General features: G+C 55.4%; 1 protein-coding gene across 1 annotated transcript; it reads left to right on the top strand.

Moving 5' to 3' along the window:
- The first annotated feature begins 2,371 nt into the window (after positions 1-2,371).
- Positions 2,372-22,402, top strand: EMX1 (empty spiracles homeobox 1). Its single transcript, XM_055312125.1, has 3 exons — positions 2,372-4,268; positions 10,142-10,326; positions 19,755-22,402. The coding sequence occupies exons 1-3, from the start codon at positions 3,731-3,733 to the stop codon at positions 19,920-19,922; spliced, it is 891 nt and encodes a 296-aa protein (XP_055168100.1). The 5' UTR covers positions 2,372-3,730; the 3' UTR covers positions 19,923-22,402.
- The last annotated feature ends 3,870 nt before the right edge of the window (positions 22,403-26,272 follow it).

Below are 26,272 nucleotides of genomic sequence, written 5' to 3'. Positions count from 1 at the left end.
GGCTTGAAAAGGACTTAACTACAAGATTGGGGGTGACCGGATGAGGAAAATGAGAGAGCAAGGATCTGAGGGCAATTTCCAAGTTTCCTGCATGGGCAAAGGCCTCTAGAGACTGTAACTTTTACGGAGTTCCTCCCTGGAGTCCCACATTGGTTCTGTGCACCACATACTAATCTCAGTCACCCTGACAGAGGTCCCATATAATGCTTCCCCTTCCGCAGATGTGCAAGCTGAGGAAAGATTATTGGCCCCAGGTCTCACTGTTAATAAGTGGAAGAGTCAGGATTTGAGCCCAGGTTATTCCAGAGATGGAGGGAAGGAGGAAAAAAGTGACGCGGGTCCAGAGCTAGGATGTGTGGTTGAGGGGTGGGGTGCGGTGGGGGGCAGGCAGGTGGGGAATGAAAGGGAAGCAGTTGTGGGGGATGGTAGGGCCCTTCAGCCTGAGGATGGCACTGTCTTTGGGCAAAACTCAGCAACCTGGGAGGGAGGACAGGCAGGTGGAAAGGTGGAGTTGGGGAACAGGGGTGGGAGGGGGGGCAGTACATTTGGTTTAAGGTGGGCTGCTGTCCACAGGTAAGGAGAGGAGGCATTTGTGGACCTGACTGGCTAGGGGGCACCGGGAGGTAGTGGGAGAAGTATGAGATCTTGGCAGAGACTGGGCAGATGAGGAGGCAGAGGAAGACACAGGGGCCAGGTGGGAAGCACTGATGCTAGATCCAGGACACAGTGGCAGGCTTAGAGAACCCCTGAGGGCGACAAGGTCTTCTCTTAACCTACTGCAGAAAAAAAAAATGACAATGGAGGAAGAGTTGGAAATAGAGGAAACCAGGTAAAGGATAAAAATCTGCAGAAGGAGGGAGAGGATTGAGGGAGGTTAGAGAGTTACAGGAGAGGAAAACCAGAGAAAAGAGGCTTGGGAGAGGGAAAGAGGAGGGAGGATGAAGGTAGAACTGCAGCCACCCAGAGCACCCATCCCTTACACTGTGACCACCTGTCTTGGGGTTACCTGCAGCTGCCCTGTGGGGATGAAATGAGGGCAGGATCCCTGGGCTGTCCCAGCTCAATCCAGACTGCAACTAGGTCACTGGTCCTGTGGACTCTGTTTCTTCATGTGTAAAATGGGGTTAACGACAGACAGCTAGGTGTCAAAATATTTCACAAGCACCACCACAAGGCAAGGTGTTATTATATGATAAAGGTCTATCGAGTTAATACGAATATGTACCCCCAGAACCACACAGAGGCAAATACACGTGGCCAGTGCAGATGGCAAGTCTAGAAATGGCCCGGTAGATTCTAAGCTCCTCTACCTGCCCAGTTTGGCGAGTTCGTGGCCAATGTCCAGCCTCGCGACGGGGTAGGAGACGAGGGCCTGCGGCTGCACAGATGGGGTTCATCTCCGGCTAGGGGCGCAAGGCCCCGGGCAGGGTTAAACTTGCTCCGACTCGTGTGTTCTCCTTGGCAGCCCCCTGTCGCCGCAGAGCACAGGCCCAGGCAATGCTCATCCAACTGAACCCGCGTCCCCGCGGGGATCTTGCTCCAGCAAAATACCCAGTCATCTCCTTCTATATAAAGCGAAAATCTCCCGGAGCTGTGTCTTTGCCCGGCTCTGCGCCCTCGCGCCCTTGGCGCTGTGGCCCCCGCAGGTCTCCTCTCGGCGGAGCTTCCCCTTTTCCAGGACTGAGGCTGGGGCAAAGTCGGAGGGGGGAGAAATAAATGAAAAGTCGGGGTGGAGGGTGGAGCAGCAAGACAGGGGCGAGGATAGACAGCCTGAGACGGAAACCGGAGGGAGAGGCCAGGACACAGAACCAAAAAGAGCGAGGAGGTTGCGAAAGAGGCACAGGCGCTCGCCGCGGACTCGGTAACGATTTCCCCCGCAGGCGTGTCTGCCGGGGCCCGGCCGCGCTCGGCCGCGGGCTGCCCGGGACGCGAGGGGCTGCAGGGTGCGGTCGCCCCACCTCCCGCTCTCGCCGCCCCCTCCCCACCTCGCCCAAGGGGGCCGGAACGGCGTCGGCGCTCGGGGGCTTTTCGGAGCAGTCGAGTGGAAAATAGACTTTAACCCGCTTTGTGGCGACGAGGGCGCCCGAAGCGCTCCCCCGGACCAGGGCTCCCGGCGCTCAGGCGGGCCACTCCCAAGACCCGGCCTGGAGTCCCTGCAGAGTCACGCGGCGCGCGGCACGCGGCACCCCTGGCCTCCGGGCGCCGGCAGGCCCAGCCCGCCTCCGCGCAGCCGGCCGCCGCGACCCACCCCGACCCGGCGGCGGCCAGGAAGCGCAGCGCGCAGCTTTCCCCTCCTCGCAGTGCGCTGGCAGGTCGGGTCCCAGCCTGCCCACCACCGCCCGGCGCCCTCCTAGGCCTCGCCGCGGGGTTTCCTGCGGCCTGGAAGGCCCGGGTGGAAAAGTTTGCGGAGTACTGGTTCTCCTCACCCCCTCAACCCCGGGAAATTGTTGCAAGACGTGGAAACCTGACGCAGCAGGGTCGCCCGCTGCTCCGCGGTCGCAGGTGGAAGGTGAGGGTCGGGGAGGCCAGGCGGCCGCTGCGTTCCCGGGATGGCAGGTGTGTATTCTTGGAGAACAGGGTCGACTGCTCGGCCAGCTCCAAGTTAAGGCCCGAGGCCCGGGGCTGGCCCGGCCCGCCTGCACCTGGGCCCCACGGCCGGAGAAGGTGAGGAAAGCAGCAGATCGCCCTGTGCTGACGCCGGCCTTCCCGGTGTGAGCAAGAGCGCGGCGGCCGCGGCTGGGCCAAGGAGGTGCTTCCAAATCCGGATCTGCGGCTTGAAGTCTGCAAGGTGACCGCTCCGCTAGCGCCGTCCTGGGCCTGGCCCCTCGTGAAAAGAGTCGGGCGTCCCCCGAATGGAGCTGCCCCCCGTGACACTCAGAAAAAGCGAAACCCCACGAACAAGGCCGCGGCTTTCAGACCCGGTGAGCGGGAGGGTCCCGGAGGCCAGTGGAGCAGTGACCTGGTTATCGGAGAACGTATTTATTGGGCAAAAACCACCCTCCCTCCGCTCGGATCGAAGTTGCCTGAGAAGTGAACCGACATCCCAGGATGAATTGGAGAGGCTTCAACTGAGTTACACATCGGGAAGTGGGGTTTGAGTTTCTCCCAAGCCCCAAGCCCCTCGGACAAGGCGCCTTCTTCGGCTCCCGCGTGGGCCGAGACGGTCGGGGCGGTCGCCAGACTCAGCTAAAGGACAGAGACGCGAGGAGGAGCCTGAGGCTAGGGGCCGGTGGGGGCTAGGAGGAGGCCTAGATAGCCCGGCAAAGGCTCCAGTCCGCTTTTTGCCTCCGACTGCTGGCTCCTTCCCCACCCGCCGTCCCTCGCCCCGCCCCGCCCCGCCCCCCACCTTGGGGCAGGTGAGCGGCGGCCAATGGGCGAGCGCCGGGCAGGTGCTGGCTAACTCGCGCCTCGCGGCGCTGCGGCCGAGGCTGAGCGGGCAGTGCCGGGAGGACCAGGGGCGGGGGTCGGTCCTGGCTGGACTCGGGAGGGAGGGGGCCGGGCTCAGCCCCCAGGCCGTGGAGGCAGCTCGCAGCATCGCCCGGAAGCCGCGCCAGTGCCTGCTCCGGGAGCTGCCCGCTCGGCCCCCGAGGCCGGCGCGCCTAGCCGCGCGCCGTGGCCAGACTCCGCGCTCGCTTGCTCTCACGCCCCTCGCCTCTCCGCGCCTGGCTCGCCGACAGGGTCTGAGCGCGGGCGGGCGGGCGGGGGAGGTGAGGGGTGCTGGTGTGTGTGCATGTGCCTGGCTGGGTGCACACCCCGCACGGCGGCGGCGCCAGGACGCGGAGCGCTCCCCGGAGCCCGGCTGCCTCCCTCGGCTCTGGCGACCGCGACCATGTTCCAGCCCACAGCCAAGCGCGGCTTTACCATCGAGTCCTTGGTAGCCAAGGACGGCGGCACCGGCGGGGGCACTGGCGGCGGGGGCGCCGGCTCGCATCCCCTGGCGGCGGCCGCCTCGGAGGAGCCGCTCCGGCCCACGGCGCTCAATTACCCTCACCCTGGCGCGGCCGAGGCGGCCTTCGTGAGCGGCTTCCCCGCCGCCGCCGCCGCCGCCGCCGCCGCCGCCGCGGGCGCGGGCCGCTCGCTCTACGGTGGGCCCGAGCTTGTGTTCCCCGAGGCCATGAACCACCCCGCGCTGACCGTGCACCCGGCGCACCAGCTGGGCGCCTCCCCACTGCAGCCCCCGCACTCCTTCTTCGGCGCCCAGCACCGGGACCCTCTGCACTTCTACCCCTGGGTCCTGCGGAACCGCTTCTTCGGCCACCGCTTCCAGGGTGAGTGCCCATGCTGTGCCCGCTCCGGCGGCCGGCCAGCGCCGGCGCTGCGGGGGCGCGGGGGAGGCTCGGGGGCGCGCGGGGCTGTTCAGAAGTTGTTGAAACAAGGCTGTGGGTCCGCAGAGGCCGGTTCCCAAGCAGGGAATAGCCGCGCGGGATCCGTTCGCGCTCCTGCGGCGTTGGGTTCCCTCCCCGAGAGCCAGGTTGGGATCTCCAGGCTTTCCCGGAAACGGTGCGGGTTCGGACGCCAAGCCCGGGCGCATCCTTGGTGCCTCTCCTGATCCTCCCCGCGGCCTGCTGGAATCTCTCCCTGCTGAGCGGGTCCCAGCCCAGAGTGCGCAGCGCCCACCGCCCCCTCCCTCTGCCCGGGCTGGACCTGGGACCCTACCTACTTCGCTCGCACATCCACCACCAGGTCCCAGATATCTGCCCTCTGGCGCGTCCGAGCAGGGTAAAGTCCACCTGCGTGCCCCGGGTCTACGGAGAGAAGGGGCAGCGGGGAGGGCAAACTGGAGAGTTAATGTTCACTGTGGAGTGCTGCACCGTCTTGGGGTGTTTCTCAGCAACCTCGATCCGACTTCTTCAAGTCACAAGTGCCTCTGGGACCTAGGGTCGGGAAGGTTTGCAATAGCAGCCGGCTTCCTCCTCCTTGCGCCGACTCTGGGAGCCCACCCGGCTGCTGCGGGACCCACGGCAGTCCTCTCAGGCAGGGGGCGGGGGCAGAGGGCTTTTAAGGTCGTAGCAAGTGGAGCTCCCGTGTCTTCACCAGGCAATTTGCTAATGAAGATCCCCCACTGGCCTTACTAACGCGCGCGCACACACGTTTCAATTATCTGACTTTCCCGAAGGAAAGAGAGTTGTATTTGTTGGAGTTCGTTTTCTCCCTTGAATTTGTTAAAGTTTGTTTCTCTTTTCATGTCTTTTTTTTTTTTAAGAATGGCCTTAATTTGTGCAGTAATTGCTTTACTTTCCAGTTTTATTTTGTTACTGTAGACGGGACTGGACCTCAGCCTTTTGAGCCTCCATGCCTCAGAGCTAGGTAACCCGTTTCTTAGTGAAACAAATGAAAAGGATAGAGCTAGAGCTTCAGCTGCCAACCTAATCTGAGGATAAACCATGGTCTCTACACAGTCTGAGGATAAACCGTGGTCTACACAGTCAAAGTAAACCAGATGTTTGGTACCATTATTTAGATAACAAGAAAAATGATCTTTTGAGGTGTTGGCTGTAGCTGCTGACCTGTTTCACGGAAAATGGCTTTCCTGGTCCAATTTGTCAATTTGCTTAGTTCCATCTGACCAGTAGATACTGACCCAGCAGATCCCACAAAATAAAAAGAATGTAAATTACTTGAACAAGAATTTTTTTGTGGGCAGACTTTTCCCCCCTGGGATTCCAAAGATTTGCCCAAAATCATTGGGGGAGGGGGGGCGACGGAAGGGAGGGAGTCTATGGTGTCAGGCGCTTTAGGCAAGAAACCTGTCGATTACAATCATTGTTTACTGCTATAAATGAAGTTTTATTCAAAACTGAATCACCTCGAGGTTCCATGGGCCCAGCCCTGCCTGGGTCTCAAAACCTGGCACCCGTGGGCCGATCCGAGAGTCCCGGCTATGCTATTTTTGAACCGTCGGGCCGGGGCAGTGGGGGGACCTGTGGTTAGGAGGCTGGTGCGGGGACAGGGGCTCCGAGGAGAGGGCAGGGCCGGTCCTAAGTCCCGTGGTCTCTCTGCTCCTCCGGAGCTGGCCTCCCCGGCTGCGCACTTGGCTTCGGACCCGGCGCCCCGCTGGTTCACTGTGGAGTGCTCCACCGTCTGCTTTTCCCGCCTCTGGCCTCGTCCCCGCCGGCGCGGGGTGCCGAGGGCCGGGGACACCTCGCGACTGCTCCGGCTCCGGCTCCGGCTCCGGCTCCGGCTCCGAGAGCGTTCCCAGCCCGGCGAGGCCGGATGAATTCTCCGAAAAACCTTCTCAGAAATTGCTGCGGCTCCCTGAGCCATCAGTCCCGGCGGGCACGTTGTCGAGTTGCAAAAACGGTTGGATTTTTTTTTTCTCTCTCAAGAACCGTGTCTGGACACGGAGATGGAGCCGTGCGTGGCCGCATTTTTGAACTCGGAAATCCGTTGGACACGGAAGGGCTTTTCCGACCCCGAGACGTTGCGGCTTTGGGTCCGGTCTTGGTGGCGGCGGAGCCGTGCGCGCCGCGGCAGCCTCGAGCCTTGCGGTCACAGCGAGGCCTCGGGGCTGCGGGCCCAGCCGTCCCAGGCCCTCCGGCGCCGTGTTTTCTAGAGAACCGGGTCTCTTCGATGCTCATTTCAGCCCCGTTTTAATGCAAGAAACGAAACCCCACACGAACGAAAAGGAACATGTCTGCGCTCCGTGCGCAGCGCCCTGCGGCAGCGCGGGCCGGCGCGCGGGGAGGCGGCTCCTCCGCTGAGCCCGGCGGTGGAAGAGGACGAGCCCACGCGGGATGCCCCGGATCCGGCCGCGGGGTCCCGAAGCCGCCGGCCCCCGAGGCCTGAAGGGGAGGAGCCGGCGGGGACGGGGAACGGGCCGCACTTCGGTGCCATTTCCCCCGGACTCAGCAACTTTCGAGACCCGGGAACGGCGTCTGGAGGGGGCCCCGGGGAAGCCCCAACCCGCAGGAATCGGCGTCGGTAATGGGCCGGTACTTCAAAGGGCGCCTTTGTTCCGGCAGGAGGAGGGGGAACGAGGCCATCTCCGCAGCTTGGCCGGCCTCTCCCACTCGTCGCCCCGGGCTCCTCCGCCCAGCCGGCCGACCTCGAGCCCCCTGGCCGGCCACGGCCTCTCCAGGAGCGGGTGCAGCGGCTAGCCCGGGCACTCCGGATCCCTAGCTCCCACTTCCAGCCACTTCAGACCTGGGATTTTCTATTGCCGGTCTTTGCCTTGAAAGGACCCGCATTGAGAGGCTGGAGGAAAGCGGGGTGGGGTTCAGTTCCTCCTGGCTCCAGGGAAGGCTAAGTCAGCCTCCTTCCACTTTTCCACCCATCCTTGTCTGAAACTGAACGCCCACTCCCACAGGCCAGAACTACTGCCTGGAAACAGGCCACACTGGCCCCAGCCCCAAGCTTGTTCTGCTCTTGTGGTCCAGTTAAGGAAAACGGAAGCTGTAGACGGATTGTTGAGGCCCCTACCCATCCTGGGTGCCAGCATAGGCACCTAAGGCATCATTCTGTCCATACAGAAACATAGAGCTATTGATCCGTTTGTCGGGATGGTTAGTTTTGCAGGAAACCACCTCTTCCTTACAGGGAAAAGCCTTGCTTCTTTTGAAATCCAAATGTGTCATCACTCTTCAGTATCCTGAGTCATTTTCCTGCCCCTTGCTTCTTCATGGGTGGGTCAGAAGAACCCCTGTACGTGTTTCTGCACATACATGTGGACATAGATAGAAGGACATATTCTATCTGCCCCGGCAGGACATTATAATAAACCAAAGCAACCTAGCTTTTCCTAAAATAGCCAGACTTGAGGCAAAGGGATGTGTGTATGTCAGAAGGACAGAGATGCTTGGTGCTTCCATCCTCCACTTTGGTTTTATAAAGAGAAACACAGAGAACTCCACCACACAACTGACCAACACACAGTCCCAGAATTACAAAACAGTCATCAAATCACACACACACACACACACACACACACACACACACACACACACACGGAGGCAGACTGCAGGCCTGCTCACTCAGCCACAGACTGCCCTTGACACCCCTTGCACCCCATTCACTCCCACCTACAGGGTCTCTCCAGGCTGCCACCTCACATTTAACCAGCCTGGGCTAGTTGAGTTGCTGAGGCCAAACCCTGTGAACTCTGGGATAGAGCAAGGCCTTCTCTCTGTCCAGCTCACTTGTGCAGAGGAAAACACTATTGGGACTTCACCCAGGCCCAGAACAATGCTGTTTTTTTTTTTTTAAGCAATTTAACCTCAACAAAGAGTGTTTGCTTCCCCTCCCCCCCCACCCCCACCTTGTCCACCTTTCTCTGGCCTATCACACTGGTACCCACTTAGGACTTTAATTCTTATTCCTACGTGGATCAGGCTCCTCCTTTCATTCCTTCTTAACTCCTGTCTGCCAGACCACCTCCTGTGATCATCTGTCCCCTCCACCATCACCAGGCCCCCACTTTGAAGGACCCACTGCGCAGGGTGCCCCTCCATCTCCCCATGATATGATGCCACCCCCTTTTGTAGCTGCACAGATCCAGCCACTTGAAACAGAAAAGTGATGGTCAGGGGATTTCATCTCCCCTCTAGCCACCTCGCTCCACAGGAAACCCCAGCAATAAAGTTCACCTGTGTAAATGCCCAAAGAAGCCAAAGGACTTGGAGAAAGTAATGCCAGTCAGTTTCCACCACCAGAGGGACATGAAGTTACCAGGAGAGTTTTAGCAATAGCATCTCAATTATGTGCCCTTATTTCACTTAGAGAGGGGTTTCCAGAGATGGGAGATCTCCACTGAAATCCAAACAATTGTCTCAAACAGAACAACAGGTCAAATAGGGTAAAACCAGTGGCCATTTCTGAAGAAATTAATTGGACCAGTCAATCTCAACAGCTAACCATGTGAAAACATTCCATCTAGGGCTCTTCGTCGTTGTCAGTGGCTCAGGGGTCATGATATGTGCCACTGCATGAGAACCCATGGTTGACATCAGGGCCTGTTTCAAGTCTGATAGCATGTGCAACCAAGCCAGAGATTGTGTGAAGGCCTAGTGGGGGGTTTATGGAGAGTAGGGCTGTGGGTGGAAGCTTATTTTGGCTTTTATAGTTCCTGACCTAACCACCCTGGCATCCAACCCAGTGTCAGCCCCTCCTCCTGCCTGTAGGAGCTGAGTTCCCATGATGGCCAACATTTGCCAAGGGACAATCACACTCTTTGAAAATCTTGTATGGTAGATGGGAGAAAAAGACAGTAGGGAGGCTGGAGCATATATTTACACACGCCCATGCAGAAACCAATATATCTATATCTATATATATTAGAGAGAAAGATGACATCTAGATATTTATACACGTGTTTCTTCAGCACGGGACTATTCAGGGATGAAGCAAGGCCTTTTCCCACCAGAGAGCAGGAGGAGTCTTCTGGGGGAGAGAGGTGGGAAAGGGGGAAGGAAAAGCCTGACCTCAGACCTTCAGGTGTTGCCTGGACCTTGGGCTAGCGGCTAGCCTATTTTTTACCACTAGCAAGGTAGAGCCTGGGTCGGTTGGCAGGAATTTTCAAAGGGCTAGCAGCCTGAGCATCTAGCTGCAAGGCTGGTTTAAACAGGTGTGAAAAGAGCGTGCCTTGGGTACCTTCTACTTCCTGAAAATGTGTTTGGCATGAGGGTGCTTAGCAGCCTCACTGTTCCCCTTGTCACCTTCCTGACACCCAGCGCGGTCCCTACTCTTGGCCCTTTTTGAGGGAGCTAGGACAGGGTCAGTGGACAAAGAGAGCTCAGGAGGGACCCCCAGCCCCTCACCCCCCAGCCCCTTCCGCGGCTCCGCTGCTCCAGGCGCTGTGCCTTCGGGCCGGCGGGCGCCTCGCTAGGCCCGGGCCCTCCTGGCCTAACCCAGGGATCCGCAGCTCAGCTATTCCCCGCCTCCGGCGACCGACGGGGTAGCTCTGGACCTAGGGAAGTATTCGGGAGGAGAGAGGAGCGGACTCCAGGTAGCGGCGGCCCCAGGGGAAGGGGAGAGGTGGGGGCGGGAGTCCAGGATTGGAGAGGGTAGCCGAGGGCGCCTGCGAGCGGGGCCGGAGGGCTGGGCTCGGCCGGCTCCCGCGGGACGGCCCGGGCGGCCGGGCTGCGGCTCACGGCGCCCCTTCTCTCTGTCTATACCCGCTGTGTTGCCGTCGGCGGCGCGGCCGCAGCGAGCGACGTGCCCCAGGACGGGCTGCTTCTGCACGGCCCCTTCGCGCGCAAGCCCAAGCGGATCCGCACGGCCTTCTCGCCCTCGCAGCTCCTGCGGCTGGAGCGCGCCTTCGAGAAGAACCACTACGTGGTGGGCGCCGAGCGGAAGCAGCTGGCCGGCAGCCTCAGCCTCTCCGAGACGCAGGTAATAACCACCGCGCCGGCCCGCGCTCTGCCCGCGCGCCCAGGTGGAGGTGGGGGCGGGCAGGTGCAGGAGGGGCCCGAGTCTCACCCCTACCCCCGCCCCCCGCCGGCCTCCCCGAGGCTCCGTCCCAGCCAGTTCCACAGCCACCGCCCCCCACCCCGCGGCCCTCCCGCAAAGCTGGTCTCTAGAGCCCCTTCCCTCCCGCTGGGGTTGGCCTCGGCGAGGCCGCAGGGACCTCTGTCAAGCACTAAGGACACACCAGGAGGCTGGAATCAAACCACAACCTGGCCTGCTCTCCGAGCCCATGGGAGGTGCCAGGATATCTCGGGGAGGCGGTCGCCACAGCCGCGCCCAGCTGTCCTAGTGTCCACGGGAGCCGTCTCAGCCCTGTGGTTACAGCAGCTCTTCTCCCGCTGCTCCTCTGGGGTGCTCACGCTTTTGTGGAACGCCCGGGCCTTTCCTGTACTGGCCCTGCTGCTGTTCACGGGCAGAGCTGGGGGAGGCCTCGGCTGCCCACCCGCGGATGTGCTGTGGGGAGAAAGCCTCAGGCTACCAACATCAAAAGCAGAGGAGATTAGCCAGGAAGGGGCCAGCCCTGCTTGGGGTCTGAGGGTGGCATTGATCTCTGCGCAGGCAGGCTGGTAGGGCTCTGGAAACTGCTGTCTGGGCACACAGACATGTGAGGAACCTGGGAATGGTGGGAAAGTAGATTCTGGGACTGTATTCAGACACTTAAAGGGCTGTTGAGTTGGGGAGGGAACAAACTCCCAAGGTGTGGAGAGGTTTTGTACTGGGGGAAATTATGGTTACCACGTAGCATTTTTATGATAGATAATTAAGGGGGAAAAAAGATTTAAAGAACTAGATTGGAGTCATAGGGAGGCAGATTTGGGTTTATTGTAAGTAAAGACTTTGCCATAAATAAATGCTGCCTGGAAGCACCGCCTAAGCTCTTGGTCTCGGGGAGTAGGACGTGCTGTAGGGGCTGGCTGCTGCCCTGGAGGCGGATTTCGGTGTCTGGCTGGGCCTCGGGAGACCTTACTCCCATCCAGCCCTCACAGCTCCCAGATTTGCAAATGAGAAAGGTCCACTTGCCCTCCCAGCGGCTCCCACCCTGCCTGCTTTTTATCAGCCTCTCCCCTTTCTTGCTGATCAGGTCTCCACTATACCACCATCTTCCTTCCTAGTCCAGGACCTCGGAGGAGGTGCCCGGCAGGGGGAGGGCAGCCTGGGGCTTTCCGAGGGAGTAGTGAAGCGGGCTCAGTGGGGGGGTGGGTCCAGACCCTAAGTGCCTCCCCAGCTCCCTTAGCCAGCATCACCCACCAGTGCAAGCGTCCTATTTTGGTTTCTATTGTCGTCTTATCTGTCTGATGCCCCATTTAATCACGCCTCTGCAGGACCTGTGCTTTTTCAGATTTGCTAGCTGGGCTGTTCTAACTGCACAGATAAAGCTTACAACACAGCAGAGTTAGTTTTTAAAATGTTTTAAAGAAATATATGCTAAAAAAAACCCCAGGTTAATAAAATAATACTCCATTCCCTCCTGGCAAACCGTGTTTTAAAATTGTTGTCTAAAACAAAGCATCAATTAAAGAATGGTGTTTATAGTTAACATCATTTAAAAAGTATTAGTTATTAAATTTTAATTGCAAAAGTGTAAGAAAACAAAATGGTTTATAATCCTCCCACCCACAGATTAACACTTGTTGAAATAATGTCATTGTTTTTAAACTTTCGGTTTTTTAGCTCAGTAAGAGCATTTTTAATTAACTTTCTTTCAAACCGAATCTAGCTGCCTATTTGCTCCCAACAATGCCAGTTAGTAAATGTAATGATTGTTTCCTTCGTTCTTTATTATGTTTCAAAAATATCTAAAACAAAACCCGATGGAATAATGTAATATATCCAGCTTAACTACCAAAATTCATGTCTAATCTTGTATCTATAGATGTGCTGGTTTTAGCATATAGAACAAAAAACAATAGAACTCTGGGAGGTTTGAGCCTGAGACACCTCCCTGTAGAGGTTTGTCTTTCCAGGTTAGGGCTCTGAGATAGAGATGGATTGGGCAGGGCTCCCTGGCAGGCAGATTGGATTTCATTATCTTTCCCCTTACTGACTGCCTGTGTGACTTTGGGCGAGTTACTCAACCTCTCTGAGCTCTGGTTTTCTCACCTGGAAAACAGATTGTTTAAAGATCAAAGACTTCCAAAAGGAATTCAAATAATGTTGATTCTCATCGCCAGTCTTTCCCTTCCCTCTGTTTAAAGTAGTATGTCAAGTTAGTGTTACAATAAGCCCCTTACCTGGGCGTCCTGAGTAGTCCAGAGTTCCTTCTGCCATACCCGGTGTCCATCATCATCATAGCTTTCTTTCTGTCCCTCTTGTAAACTTATCATTTGGACTTAGGCTATATTATTAACAAATCACCCATCTTGCAGTATTTTCTGGGCAAGCTTACCTGTCATTTCCAGCTCCTGGCTATTTGTCAAGTGCGTGTCTGCCGTCAGCCCCCTGCCATCGATTTCTGCTGTCAGTGTCTGCATTTGTCTCTTGGAGCTCTCTGATCCATCCTGCACAGATAGCTGTTTTATATCTAGCCACGTACTTCTGTCTGAGCTCATTAAACTGCCGCTCCAAAGCAGGTTAATTTATATTTCCTATTTTCTATTGATTACAATCTTCTTCTTCCTAACAATAGCTCTCACTTATCCAACTGTTTATTATTGCCTTATCACCTATTCTGCTTTCTCTTCTGTGTATCTACCATCCATCTCAAGCTTCCATCTCTATAGGTCTAGTTAGCTACTGACAGCATATTCATATGTCTGCTAGTGCTTACCTATCACGTCATCAGCTCTCCCTTTATCTTCTTTCTGGGCCTCAGTTGCTGTATCTGTAAGATTTAATGAAACGAACTCCGTGGTTCTTTCCAGCCCTGAGTTTCTGGCTCATCTATATTCCGCTTCTGTTTCTATATGATGCTTCCTCCAAGTTCTCAGAGCTCACAGCACATCTCCCATGTATCATAATATGCACAGGACTTTGCTGTTGTTAAATCATCTACCATGTCCAAATGTCATTCTGTAGACTGGCTAGATCTATCTCCCAAAGAAATCTTAAAATGCAGATTCCCAGACCCCATTCAGGAGATTCTCTTAAGAGTTCCAGGATAGGATCCAGGAAATGTTCTTAAAACAGCTCTCTGGGTGATGAACAAGTCAGCTCTGGGAGCCAGAGGTCAAGCGTTCCTCCTTCTCTCCCTATGCTAGGGTCCAGCTCAGTGAGGAGCAAGGAGTAGATGCTCCATAAACATGTATTCAACGAAAAGGCAAATTTCTTTTGATTGTACACATATCCATGCGTTAACTTCTCAGCTGTTTCCCTTGCTTTCCGTAGTCATCGGCCCCTCCCTGTCCCTCTGTTTTCTGTCTTTCCCTTGCACTTTAATTTATTACTTTTTCTTTTTTTATTTATTTATGATAGTCACACACACACACAGAGAGAGAGAGAGAGAGAGAGAGAGAGGCAGAGACATAGGCAGAGGGAGAAGCAGGCTCCATGCACCGGGAGCCCGACGTGGGATTCGATCCCAGGTCTCCAGGATCGCGCCCTGGGCCAAAGGCAGGCACCAAACCGATGCGCCACCCAGGGATCCCTGCACTTTAATTTATATGATCTAGTTTTATCCACCAGTTCATGGATAAAACTTCTGTGAGGGTTAAGGAAATCACTGTGTGGATCTTAACCCAGAGCTCAGGGGTCTCTGTATGCTCAAAGCTTTAGTATGGAGTGTTGGGAGGAGGGCACCCTGAACTTCTTTGTGGAGGCAGGTTTGTATGTTTGGTTGAGAGTTGGGTATTTATGCGGGGATGGCCACAGGTCAATCCAGGAAGTGGAGGGAGTGGTCTTGAGAAAGGGCTGGTTCTCCTTTCTGACTGATTACTCGCTCCTCACTGCTGTCTATGGTGCGGCCTCAGAGTCTGATCTGGAAGACTGGATGATGTCCATCTAAGTTTCAGCTCACGTGAGGCAGACCCAGATTTGGGTCAGATCAGAGCTGTGAGTGAAAGTGAATGTGTGTGTGTGTGTAATGGGTGTGTCTAACATGTATGTGCTACAGTGTGGGCCACATACAGGCAGTGTGATTGATGCCCAAAGCTCAGGTGGATTATCATATATACACATGGTGTAGAATGCAGCTCAGGTGCTTATGTGCACGTGTGGGGTGGCATGTTAGTTTTATGGGGAATGGAGAAAGCATTTGGTTGCTCCAGGCTGACTGTTGGTCACTGTTTCCAGCTGCCCCTCCTGTTCTGAACAGTTCAGCAGGTTTTTCTTCACCTTCTCTGGCTTTGAGTTCAGTTGAGCTATGAGGGAAAGCTTGGAGATTCCTCATTTAGGGATGGCGGTAAAATGTAAAGTGTGCACACTTGCAGAACATGCACAGGATGAGTGACTGGAGTCTCCTTGAAGTCACACTGTCGGCTGAAGAAAGTGAGGGGAGACCTGCATGGGTTGAAGTTTCCCTGAAGACCTCAGGCCCAGAGAGCTTGGAGGGATGCATAGGATTCTAGGTTGGTGGGAAGGAAGGGGAGGATTTGAAGTGGGTGGATTAAAACAGAGCAGGGGCTGTCAAGTTTGGCCACCATCTTGGGGCCCAAGAACAGGTGGGGAGGTCCTAGAAGGAAGGAGTATATGGTTACCTGCCTATGGGTTTTTTCCCCCAGCGGTATTGGTAAGGAGACTTCTTGGGGTCCATTCCCGCTCTGAAAAGCTTTGCTTTTTAGGTGATAGATGAAAAGGAGATATCCAAATGACTTGAATTTTAGGGAAAGGTCAAGAAGCCTTTATTACTAGCTCACTGTGGGTTCTGAAATGGATTCATCTCTTCTCCAAGGATTTCTGCATCACTCAAGTTCCAGGAGTCCAGTGGGAGGCAGGACAGGGCAGGGGAGGTAAGAGAGACGGGAGTGGTTCTTTAGGGCCTTGTCCTGAGGAGGCAGATGAATCTGTGATGTCTCTCTGAGAGTGAGGGCAAGCATCCAGGATGGTCTGACAGAGGAGGAGATAAGAAGGCTTAGGGAGATTTAGGCTATGCTTGATGGAGAGTCAGAGATGGCCTCAGTTTGGTGGGGTGAGGGCTGAGCCTAGCATGACATTGGGTTTGACCCTGAGAGTGGGAGTAGCTCAAATAATAGGAAATGGATCTCCAGCAGAGAGGGGTATGACCTTGATAGGGTGTTTGAACTCCTCAAGGACAAGTATTCTCCTGAAAGTATGCAGGCAGGACCACAGACTCTTCCATTTGGGGTGGGCTAAAGTTGGGGACTAGTAGAAACAAAGGGGTACAAATCTGGGTCATTCAAACAGCAGGTTATTCAAAAGTAAAGTCCAAAATACTTGGCTGGATGGAGCTGTAGTTTGCTTGTGTGTTAGTTCCTCTGTCCATTCATTTGCTCATTAATACATGCATACCTTCATTCATTACTGTATACATATATCCGTCAGTCGGCTAATATATTAATGCATTCATTCATTCATTCATTCACAGCATCTTCTTCATCTCATTTGACTCATATGGACCCTTGTGCCTCTCAACAATAGGTCTCTTTCTCTCTCCCACATTCTCCCTGGAAGTGGTTAATCCAGTCCACAACTTGGAGAATTAAGACCTGACCCTGTTGTAGAAGTGTTCACTGTACTCAGCCTAAAAAGAATCCCATCTCTCCAGTAGTTGCACTTCCCAAACCCCTTTTCTGATGAGACCTCAGTCCCCCCACCATTGATTTTCTTGGGCTCCCCAGTTCTCCCTTGCCAATAGCATAGCGCCAGGTCACTTCACCTGTGCCCAACTTGCTGAACAGACTGGGAGGTGCCCACTGGGACATTAGGGTAGAGTTCTCCAGGTTCCCATAGCCTGATGAGGAGACAGAGGTTCAAGTACACAAATTAATGCACTGCTAGGGTCACTGTTGCTGAAACAGGGAAAGTGATTAAGGAAGCACAAACAGACTGTGGGGCAGGTCCAGGCCAGGAACAGCTGAGCAGGATTTTGAAGGCCAAGGAAGAGTACCCCAGGTGAGGTAACTCAGGCAAAAGTAGAGAATCTGGGAAGGATCTGGCTTCTCTGAAAAACTAAGATGTTCAGTGAAATGGGGACTTCAGAGACCACAGGGAACCTCTCTCCAAACCCAGAGAAGTCGGGGATGGGAGAGGGGGTTCCTTTAGCCAATATCCCAACTGTGTCTTTGGGGTCTAGTGTGGGGGTATTGCGGGGAGGCAGGTGCAGAAGGAGCAGACCCTGGTAAAGCTGGCTCCCACGGAGCTGGTAGCCACACTACATGACCTGGTTCCTTTCTAGGGCCTCCGTCATCTAGGGAGAGGGCTCTGGGGTGACCCCAGATTGCCCTGCTCCGTGTTGACTCTTGTCTCCTACTACACTCCAAGCCCAATTCTTTTAAGTAAAAAATAACTATGAATTGTTATCAGTAACACATTAAAGAAAAGACAGAAAAGTGAAAAGAAGAAAGAAACGTCACCCACACTTTATGTATGTTTCCTTCTAGTCTTTTTCCCCCCATGCATAGATTTTGTTTTCCTATGGTGGTGATCACACTGTGCCCAAACTGCCTCCTGCCATTTCCACTGATATTATTAAGTCATAAGATTCCCCTGTTATTACAGTCTTTGTAAACAGCATCTGGTCACCCAGCCTAAGGCTGTTCACAGGATAGCCAATCTGCTGAGGGAGACAGTTTACATCCCTGTTTCTAGAAAGCTGCCTCCTTGACCCCAGTCGTTTTTATGGAGAAAATATTCAGCATCACCTTTCATTTGGGTGTGCCAGGAAGCTGGCCCTTGCCTGAGAGCATATCCCATGCCTGGAGTTCCACCACTGGAGACTTTGCTTCTTTGGGCCAGTGTTGTGGGGCAAGGGGAGGAGGCAGGGTCCATTCCACTACAGATAAGTCTCTTTCCTAGAAGGAGACTTAGGAGTGTGTGTGGGAGGGAGAAGGGGCAGAAAGGGGCCCTTGGCCCTGGTGTTGCCCAGAGCTTCCCAGGGTTGCCCCATCACTAGGCTGGGGGTGCTTAGCCCTTGGCCAACCCTGTGGGCTCTCAGAAATGCTGCTCCAGCCCGCATCTAGGCCTGAATCACGCACATGCTGTGCACAGGAGCTCACCCACCTACTGGCTGGCATAGTGTCAGGGGGCTCTAGGGTAGGGAGTGGGGGCCAGGCAGGCTGCCACGTAGTTGTGCTGAGAATCACCCAGGGCCCAGCCAGCCCTGTGCCCACGGAAAGGCATTTATGGAATCTAGAAGTCTTGAACTCAGAGTGTCTACCATTCTCCCTTGTCTATGCAGGCGATGGGTTTGCACCCTGCCCTAGAAATGAGGGAAGAAGATCTCCTCTGACACCATCTACTAAGGCCAGGTGCCTCATTTCTTCCTGTCCCTGGCTGGCTGCCCTCACCCAAGTCCCTCTGGTGCTCTAAAATCAAAGGGCAGGGCCGACCCTGGAAAGGGGGCGCTATTAGGGGAAGCCTTGGATTGGCTGTGCTCCAGGAACAGGACAGGGTATAGTGTCTGGGTAGTATAAAGGTAGAGTGTCCTGGGCAGGAAACTACTTCCTGGGCCCAGATGCCAGGCCTGCTTTTGGCTGCCACTGCCTGGCTCTATGGCTCAGGCCTGGGCTTTTCAGCCCTTTTCAGGGACTAGCCACTGGACTGGGGAGTCTTCTGAGGACTGTTTCTGGTCTCACCCCGGGTTCAAGGATCTTCCCTTAGCAGCCACTGCTGCTGCCAAAACCAAGGTGTTCATCATCATTCCACACTCACAACGTACCCTCATCACCAGCAAGGACACCGTGTATCACCCAGCTGTCGCTGACAGCACCTACTTGCCGTATAAATAAGCCGTTGTTTTTGGGAAACCATCCACGTCTTGTAACCCTGCCATCTCTGCATAACCTTTCACAGGGACCCTCTGGAGCAAAAGCCCAAGAGGTGCCCTGGAGCTGCAAGGGCCCCAGAAAACCTCTCTCCTATGAATGAGGGACTTAAACCCAGAGTGGGGAAGGGACTTAGCAAAGGATCAGCACCCAGCCTCATTTTCACCAGCTCTGAGGATGGGGCGGATGGCCTGGCTGTGCAAGGCTCTGCAAGGCTCTGCAAGGGTCTGCAAGGAGAGAACTGCAGGGTCAGGAGGAGTTGACAGACTGGGTGAGGCTTTCTCCACAGTCCTCAAGCACTAAGACTGGTTAGGGAGCTGGGGTAGCCCTCCTAGATCATGCACAAGAGGATGTTAAAACCTGTATCCTGGACACTGAGCAAATGCTGGGGGAAGTGGGAGAAGTGAGGGGTGATTAGAGATTCGACTAAATATGGGGAGGCTTCCTGGAGGAGGTGGGTGTAGCATTGTAGACCTGTCCCTCCCTCCAAGCCCCCACCACCCATCACAGAAGACAGTTGTCTGCTTTTGAACTTTCCCCTCGTCAGGAGTCTCGCTGACTGACACAGAAGTGGGGAGCCTTCTCTGTTCAAGAGGAGCTCATATCTGTACCCTGCAATTTCTCCTATATCACCTATTCCCTTATTTGGATGGGATGCAGAGGCCAGTGCTTTGGGGGCAGGAAGCTCAGAGCACTGCCCCAGGTGGGGCTTCAGACACCCCTATGTCTGAGGAGGAGGTCCCATCGGTGGTTTTCAGACTACCCTGAGTAGCTACCACCTGAGCGGCCAGGCTTCTTACCTGCCCAGCTCAGCCTCTGATGGGGGATGATGGTTATTTCACCTGACATTGCTCACAGGGTCCCCTGGAGAAACAGACTGACCTAGGTGGTGTTGGAGCCTTGAGTGGCGGGGTCTGCGACCCTAGGAGTGCCCTGGCTGTCCTGGGCACTGCTCTTGCTGTGGACATCACCTCCTGGTTATGCAGCCATGTCCACTCTGCCTCTTTGTGCTGCAAAGAGCATGGGGTGACTGGGCAGCGGGGGTTGAGGGAAAGCTCATGAGGACTCCTGCGATGACTTTTCATCTGTTCGTCTACTTACTGTTTACCCCAACCTCGTAAAGGAGCAATTATTATCTCTTCTCTAGAAATGTGCTGGGCTGCAGAGCCTGGATTCCTCCCATCCACTGTGCTCGGGCTACCGGATGCTCGGCAGCTCCATGACTGCTCCCTTTCCTTTGCCATAGGGACTAGAAGATGGCGCCTCTTGGCCCACTGTGTCCTCTCCCTGCGCCACCCCCTTCACATCTGGAAGTTAGTCTTTCAGACCTAGCAGTTGGCACCAAGCCAGAGGAGAGGACCCTGGCCTTGGTCTCCCCATCTGGCTCCCAGCTCAACCTGGGTGCCGAGGCCCCAGTAGCTACCCTGGGGGGCCTCCTGGGTGTTTCTTACTTCTACCCCTCCCTCCCTGGCCCAGGTGAAGGTGTGGTTCCAGAACCGGAGGACAAAGTACAAGCGGCAGAAGCTGGAAGAAGAGGGACCGGAGTCTGAGCAGAAGAAGAAAGGTTCCCACCACATCAACCGGTGGCGCATCGCCACGAAGCAGGCCAACGGGGAGGACATTGATGTCACCTCCAATGACTAGGGTGGGCAGCCACGGATCAAGGAGGGCAGAGCCTCTGCTCGCTGCTGGCCAGGCCCCCCCGGGTGGGCCCAGCTGGACTCTGGCCGCTCCCCCGCCAGGCTTCAGGGAGGCCTCGAGTCATGGCCCCACAGGGCTTGGAGCCTGGGGCCACCACTGACAGAGGGACAAGAAATGGGCTGGCCGAGGCCCGGGACTCCACCTTCTCCTCGGAGAGCCCGCCTGCCTGGGCAGGCCGCCAGCCTCAGCAGCCTCCCAGCCACTCTCCACTTCTCCAATCTCCTGTTTGTTTTGATGCATTTCTGTTTTAATTTATTTTCCAGGCCCTCGCTGTAGTTCTTAGTGATCTCCTTGTATCTCCCTTCCCTATGGGAATAATAAAAGTCTCTCTCTTAATGACACGGGCATCCAGCTCCACCCCCAGAGCCTGGGAGCCTGGGAGGTGGCTTCCGGCTCTGGGGACCAGCTGGGACTGGCAGACCAAGCTTGTACAGTGCCCGGGAGCCCAGGGTGTGGCCTTGGAGACTCAGCTCATTAACTTCTCTCCTTCGTCGATGGTCCACCCTGGCTCCAACTCCAGCTATCTAGTGAGAGACACTGAGGCTGGACATGGGGAAGGACCACCCTGTGGCTTAAAGGAGGCTATCTACGTTCAGGTCTTCCCAGGCTTTTAGAGTAATGGGAAACAGGGCCATGTGGCTTTAAGAAGAGAGAACCGGTGCACTTCTGCATACTGAATCTGGTGGCTCCTCCAGTTGAGGAGAAACTAGAGAAAAAAGAGAATATTGGGAGCTAAGGGATAGAGCACCATTCACAGAAGTTGACTATCCCAGCCCCAGGTCCTGGCCCCACCAGGATGTTCATCCATCCCCGGAGAACCCCTCCTATGCAGATGAAAGCTTCCGAGATGGGGTGTAAGGCTGAACCTACAACCTGTCCCCAGAGACACAGGGTCTCTAGTCAGGAAAGAGCAACAAGGCAGGGCCCAACTGAGCTTTTAGTTCACCAGCCCTTCTGCTCATCCCCTTGCCTTTCCTTAAAAGCAAAACCTGTATTCCTAACAACCTCTCCCTTATGACATCCAGACCTGTCTTCACTTCTTTACCTCCCACGTGCTCCCCAACTCTCCGCTAATGCCAATCACCTCACCAGTCACCAATCATCACCACCCCTGGGGGCCAAACTCATCTGCTTCCTGTTTGGCTTCACCTACATGCCACCGATCTTCTGGCCATTCCCTCCCGCACCCCTCCCTGCCTTAGTCCCAGTACCTCTGACACTGTCACCTCTGGCCTATCCGAGTCCTCCCATCTCATCCTGGCCTCATTGCCCCTGCCCACCATAGGGGCAGTCCTTGCGCCTCCTGCCTCTTCACTGTGCCCTCCTGGGCCACACATCCATGTCCAGGACTTCTCCTGGCTCCCTGGACTCCTTCCAGCAGACCTCTGCCGAGCTGCAGACCCACCGAGCCAGCTGCCCACATCTGCTGCACTCAGGCCTTCGGCCCCTCGAACCCAGCACATACACAGCTGACTCATCTCCCCATCCATTCTCCTCCAGGACTGCCCACCTCGGGGCCAAGGTTTCTTCTCCCTTGGGAAGCAATGTGCACGGCTCTTGGGGGGTTGGGAGGGGAGGGAAGGAGTGGTAGACAGAATGAGGTTTGTGTGGGTGTCAAAGATGAGGCCCCTTCAAAGGAGGACCTCCATAGAGTGGCTAGGTTTCTCTTCCTTGAACCCAAGCAGGACTGTGTCACACCCTTCCTAAGCCCTCCACTCTACCCCCTACTTCTTTCCCACCCTTGGCCTCTCCTACCTCACTTCTGGTGTCCTCTGCTTCAGTCTTGCCCATGTCATTCCTGTCCCCCCAGTGAGCCATGGGTTTTGCCTGTGCTGTGCCTTTACTTAATGCTTCTCTTGGCTCCTGGAATGTGCTGGGGGCTTGATCAATGTTGATGTCAATGTTGAAGACTTGATGCCTGGGGCACACAGGGATCCGAGCCCAGAAGGCCATTTTGCTGGGACTGTCAGCATCTCACTTGGGTCCAGTCAATGCTAGAAACCAAAGGGCTTCTCCCATCCCAATGCCCCACCTCCCCATCAACCAGGAAACACATTCCTCACATGTTGAACGTCCTAACTTCAAGGTGCATTCTCTCACTGCCAAGCAGGTGGATAACCCCTGGGGAGCGTGCACACACAGGGAGGGTGAGGTCGAGAAGGAGAGGCATTCTTTTGGCACCGGCGGGGGCAGAGGAATGGGTGAGCTGTTCCTCTCAAGATTCTCTCACTTGGTGGGGGAGGGGGTGCATGAGGATCACAGCAGAGCAGCCCCAGCCATCCAGATAAAGGGCTGGAAAGGACCCAAGGAAACCTGCCAATCTTCCTAGGCCAGGCCTGCGAGGGGTGGGGCGGGAGTCCCCACCGCACTCCCATCCACCCCCCCGTGTTGTGCCTCTCCCTGCAGACGGTAAATATTGGTGTTGTGACTTCATTAATAAAGGCTTCTGTGAGCCTGAAAAACATGGAATCAGGATGAACTATTTTCTGAGCTGCCGGCTTGCCAGGTTTGCTAATTTGGGAGTTTTTGGGCCCTCTCCAGGGAACAAACCAAAGTTTCTCTTGAAGAGACACAGATGCAGCCGGGAAGGGGAGAAGAAGCCGAGGAATGATGCTCTCCCGTCCCTCCCTCGACTGCTCCTTCCTCTTGGAGATCAGGGCCCCGTAGGTGGACAGGTGGGCAGGGGGGCAGGAGTGCTTGACCAGGCTTTCCCCGAATGAACCTGGTGATGTCATGTCCCCTCAGCTGGGCTGGCCTCCCGGGCCCTGCAGAGTCAGATGGCTGACGTACTGATGACAGGCGACAACCCCATGTTGCATGTGGCTTAAGTGGAGGGAACATGGGGCAGCTGTTCTTAACTCTCGTGGCCCAGGCCATGTGCCTCAGCTTCAGAGGATGATCTTTACACTCCTCTCCTCCATGGAACTTTCCGAGATTAGTCCCCATGGCTCCGTAGCAACGTGGCTTGTGCTCTCAGCATCTCTGCACTTGGTTTTCACCAACTCCTCCTCAGGGGTGCTGTGACTGCTTCCCGTGGGGCTTCGTGGAGCCCTTGCCTAGGGAACTGGGTTCTGCCCCAGAGGGAGCCAGGCGGGGCCCCCAGGCCTCTGCCAGAGCCCCTGCTCCGGGCAGCCATGCAGGGGGAGGGGCAGGGAGGCCAGCAGGCTGAGTGGTGCAGGCCCAGCCAGCTTTCCTGTCAGACAGGCGCTGCCAATGCGGAGCCAGACATCGGGAACAGGTTTAACCAATTACCCGAGCGCCCCATCTGCTGTCTGGGGTGTGTGTGAGGGTGAGTGCATGTGAGGGTGTCTGGGAGTGTCTGGGAGGGCTGTGGGCGTGTGTGCGCGAGTGTGACTGTGTGGGTGTGGGTGGGTGTGCGGTGTGCACGTGGGCGGAGTATGCTGCCTGTCTCAGTCGTACCCCTTCATTTGTCGACCTATGGCCACCAGCTTCTGGTCTTCCTGTCTCCCCAAGACCTGGGGGTCTCCCTGAACAGCCCACCCATTGCCCCGGGCTCTCCTTCCCCACTCCCCTTATCACCACGCATTCGCAGGGCTTAGGAGAGTCCAGAATCACGCCTTCTTTCAAATCACACATTCAGATGTCCTTTCCTATCAGACCGCATGGTCTTCCCTCTCACTTGCTCAATTTTCTTCTACAACCGTGCGTTGACCTCCTCCCAGGCCGCTCCTGGCCATGGGCTCCTCTGTTCTCTCTCCCACATCCCCTGGTATCCACTGTTCCTTGATTGCACCTGCCTGGCAAAATCACAAACTCGCTTGAACCAGTTTCCCCATCTGCCCTTGTAGCTGAGTCCGTGAGGACATCTGGCAAGCGAGCTAGACGGACCCAAGGTCTCAGCCTCAGTCTAGGCCTCATCCCCGTTGATAAATCCACTCCTGTTCTCCACGGGGGATATCTCAAATGGTTACCCTTCTCCTCAGACCTCTTCTGCTTACTCTCAACAGAGGACCTTATTTCCATCTCCAGAGAGAAATGAGAAGCTCTGGAAGAGAACACCTTCATATCAGTCAGGGGCTGGGAAGAAAGAGATACTTAGTCTCTTCCAATGAGGCAGTCAGAGGAGAGTTGGACAGAGGAAAAATTCAGAAATTTGGGGAACCCAACAAGAGATGTTATAGTGCCCCAAGGCGTACGACAATGGCCCACAGCCCTGGGCTTAAAAAGGCAGGGGCAGTTACCAGACCCTGAGAGGACAGATGGATGGAGATGGCCCCAGATAGGAGCTGTGGTTTTCCATAGTGGGAGGCCTAAGGATGCAGGGGAGGCCAGGGGAATGAATCTCCCAGTGTCACTCTCCTCAAATCCTTCACTGGGGACACCCAATCACAGGAGCCAGCCAGCAAGTCCATATGAGTCTGCCTTCTGGGACAGAGAGCGGGTGGAGAATGGTGCAGAGTGTATCTTCAAGATTCAGGCAAGCTAGCCTCTCACTTCCCCCAACCTCCTGCCCTCAAACCCACACCACCTCCATCCAGCCCATCTTCTCCACCTCCTTCCTGTTGCCCCTGAGACTGTTCTCTCCCATTGGCCCACCCCTCTCCAGGGGACCTCACTCCTCTTTTCTGCCTCCCCAGGCACCTTCCCTCTCACCCATTAGTGTCCACATGCCCAAGTCTTCCTTGTGAAGCCCTCCCTTAGCCCCACATTGTCCTGCAGCCATTGCCATGTCTCAAAGCCCAATTTCTTGGAAATTCTTTGTTTTGTACACTGGCAGCCAGTCGGAGTCCTACTAACTTCTCAGCACCCGGAGATCTGGCTTTTGCTGGACTACACTCCACTGAGACTACCCTCTCCAGGTCCTTCCAAGGAACATGCTGTGTCTCCATCTTTCTTATCTCTCAGCACCTGTTCATTTTATTATTTTTTTAAAGATTTTATTTATTTATTCATGGGAGACAGAGAGAGAGAGAGAGAGAGGCAGAGACACTGGCAGAGGGAGAAGCAGGCTCCCTGTAGGGAGCCCAACGTGGGACTCGATCCCGGGTCTCCAGGATTAGGCCGTGGGCCAAAGGCAGGCGCCCAACCACTGAGCCACCCAGGTGTCCCTCAGCACCTGTTCAGTACATGGAGAGCCTCCCCTCTTGGAAGCAGCCTTGTCTCTTGGTTTGGGATACCACGTTCTCCTCGTCTTCCTCTTCCCCTGGCATTAGTGTGCTAGGGCTGTCAGGACAAGCACCACAGATGGGGTGGTTTAAACAACAGAAATTTATTTTCTCACAGTTCTGGAGGCTTAGATGTCCGAGCTCAAAGTGCCAGCCAGGGTGCTTTCTTCTGGAGCTCCTGTTCTTGGCTTGAAAATGCCTGTCTTCATGTTCCCAGGGTGTTTCCCCTCAATGGATGTTGTGCCCAAATTCCCAATTTTTATAAGGTCATCAGTCATATTGGATTAGGAGCCACCCTCATGAGCTTGTTTTACCTTAATTACCCCTTTAAGGACCCTCCTCTGAGCATAGTCGCATTCTGAGGTACTGGGTGCTGGGGCTTCAACATTTGAATTTAGTGGGACACAATTCAGCCCATAACAGTCTTCTTAGCAGCCTGTTTCTGGCCAGGCCCCAGAGGTGGGGGTTCCTCAAGGTTCCATCCTGGGTCTCCCTCTTCTCACCTGACACACTCCCCCCTGGGTGGTTGCCACTGCTCCTTTAGCTCCAAGTGCTCTCAACAAATGGATAACACACCAAGCTAAATATCTAGTCCCCACCTACTTCCTGAGCTCCCGACAAGCACACCCAACTGTCCCCCAACATCTCAACTTGGCTCTTTCACAGGAGCCTCTAATAACCTGTAAAACAGATTTTATTACTTTCCCTGTAGATTTGGTCTTCTTTTTCTGTTCCTAAGCTCTGAAAAATGGCACACCATCCATGTCCTCAGCTGCCTAAGCCAGGAACCTGGGGCCATCTCTGACTTCTCTCTGCCACCTCGTCCACCATCAGTCACAAAGAGCTGAGCAGTCCTGCATCTCTTTATTCCCTCCATCCCCGTTGCACCACGTAGTCTAGGTTCCATCTTCTCCCACCTTAACCCTCTCCTGCTCTCCCCAGCAGCCTTGCCTGTGTCCACAACATGCTCTACTCTATGGCCAGATGGGTCCACTTCTCTACTTAAGGCCTCCAGTGGCTGCCAGCTGACCCACTTAGGTCTCAGTGTCCTGTCTTGCCCCCTATTCCCTGACACTGAGCTTCCTGCAGTTCACCCCAGGACTGAGTGGGGGCCCTGGTGTGCTGTCCCTCCTTCTGCCATGCTGACATGTGAAGAGGAGGAGGACC

The sequence above is a fragment of the Nyctereutes procyonoides genome, unplaced genomic scaffold (genome assembly GCF_905146905.1).
Source record: "Nyctereutes procyonoides isolate TBG_1078 unplaced genomic scaffold, NYPRO_anot_genome, whole genome shotgun sequence".
NCBI classification, from domain to species: Eukaryota; Metazoa; Chordata; class Mammalia; order Carnivora; family Canidae; genus Nyctereutes; species Nyctereutes procyonoides.
Note: the sequence above shows the minus strand (reverse complement) of the source record. Positions and strands in the feature narration are given on the sequence as shown.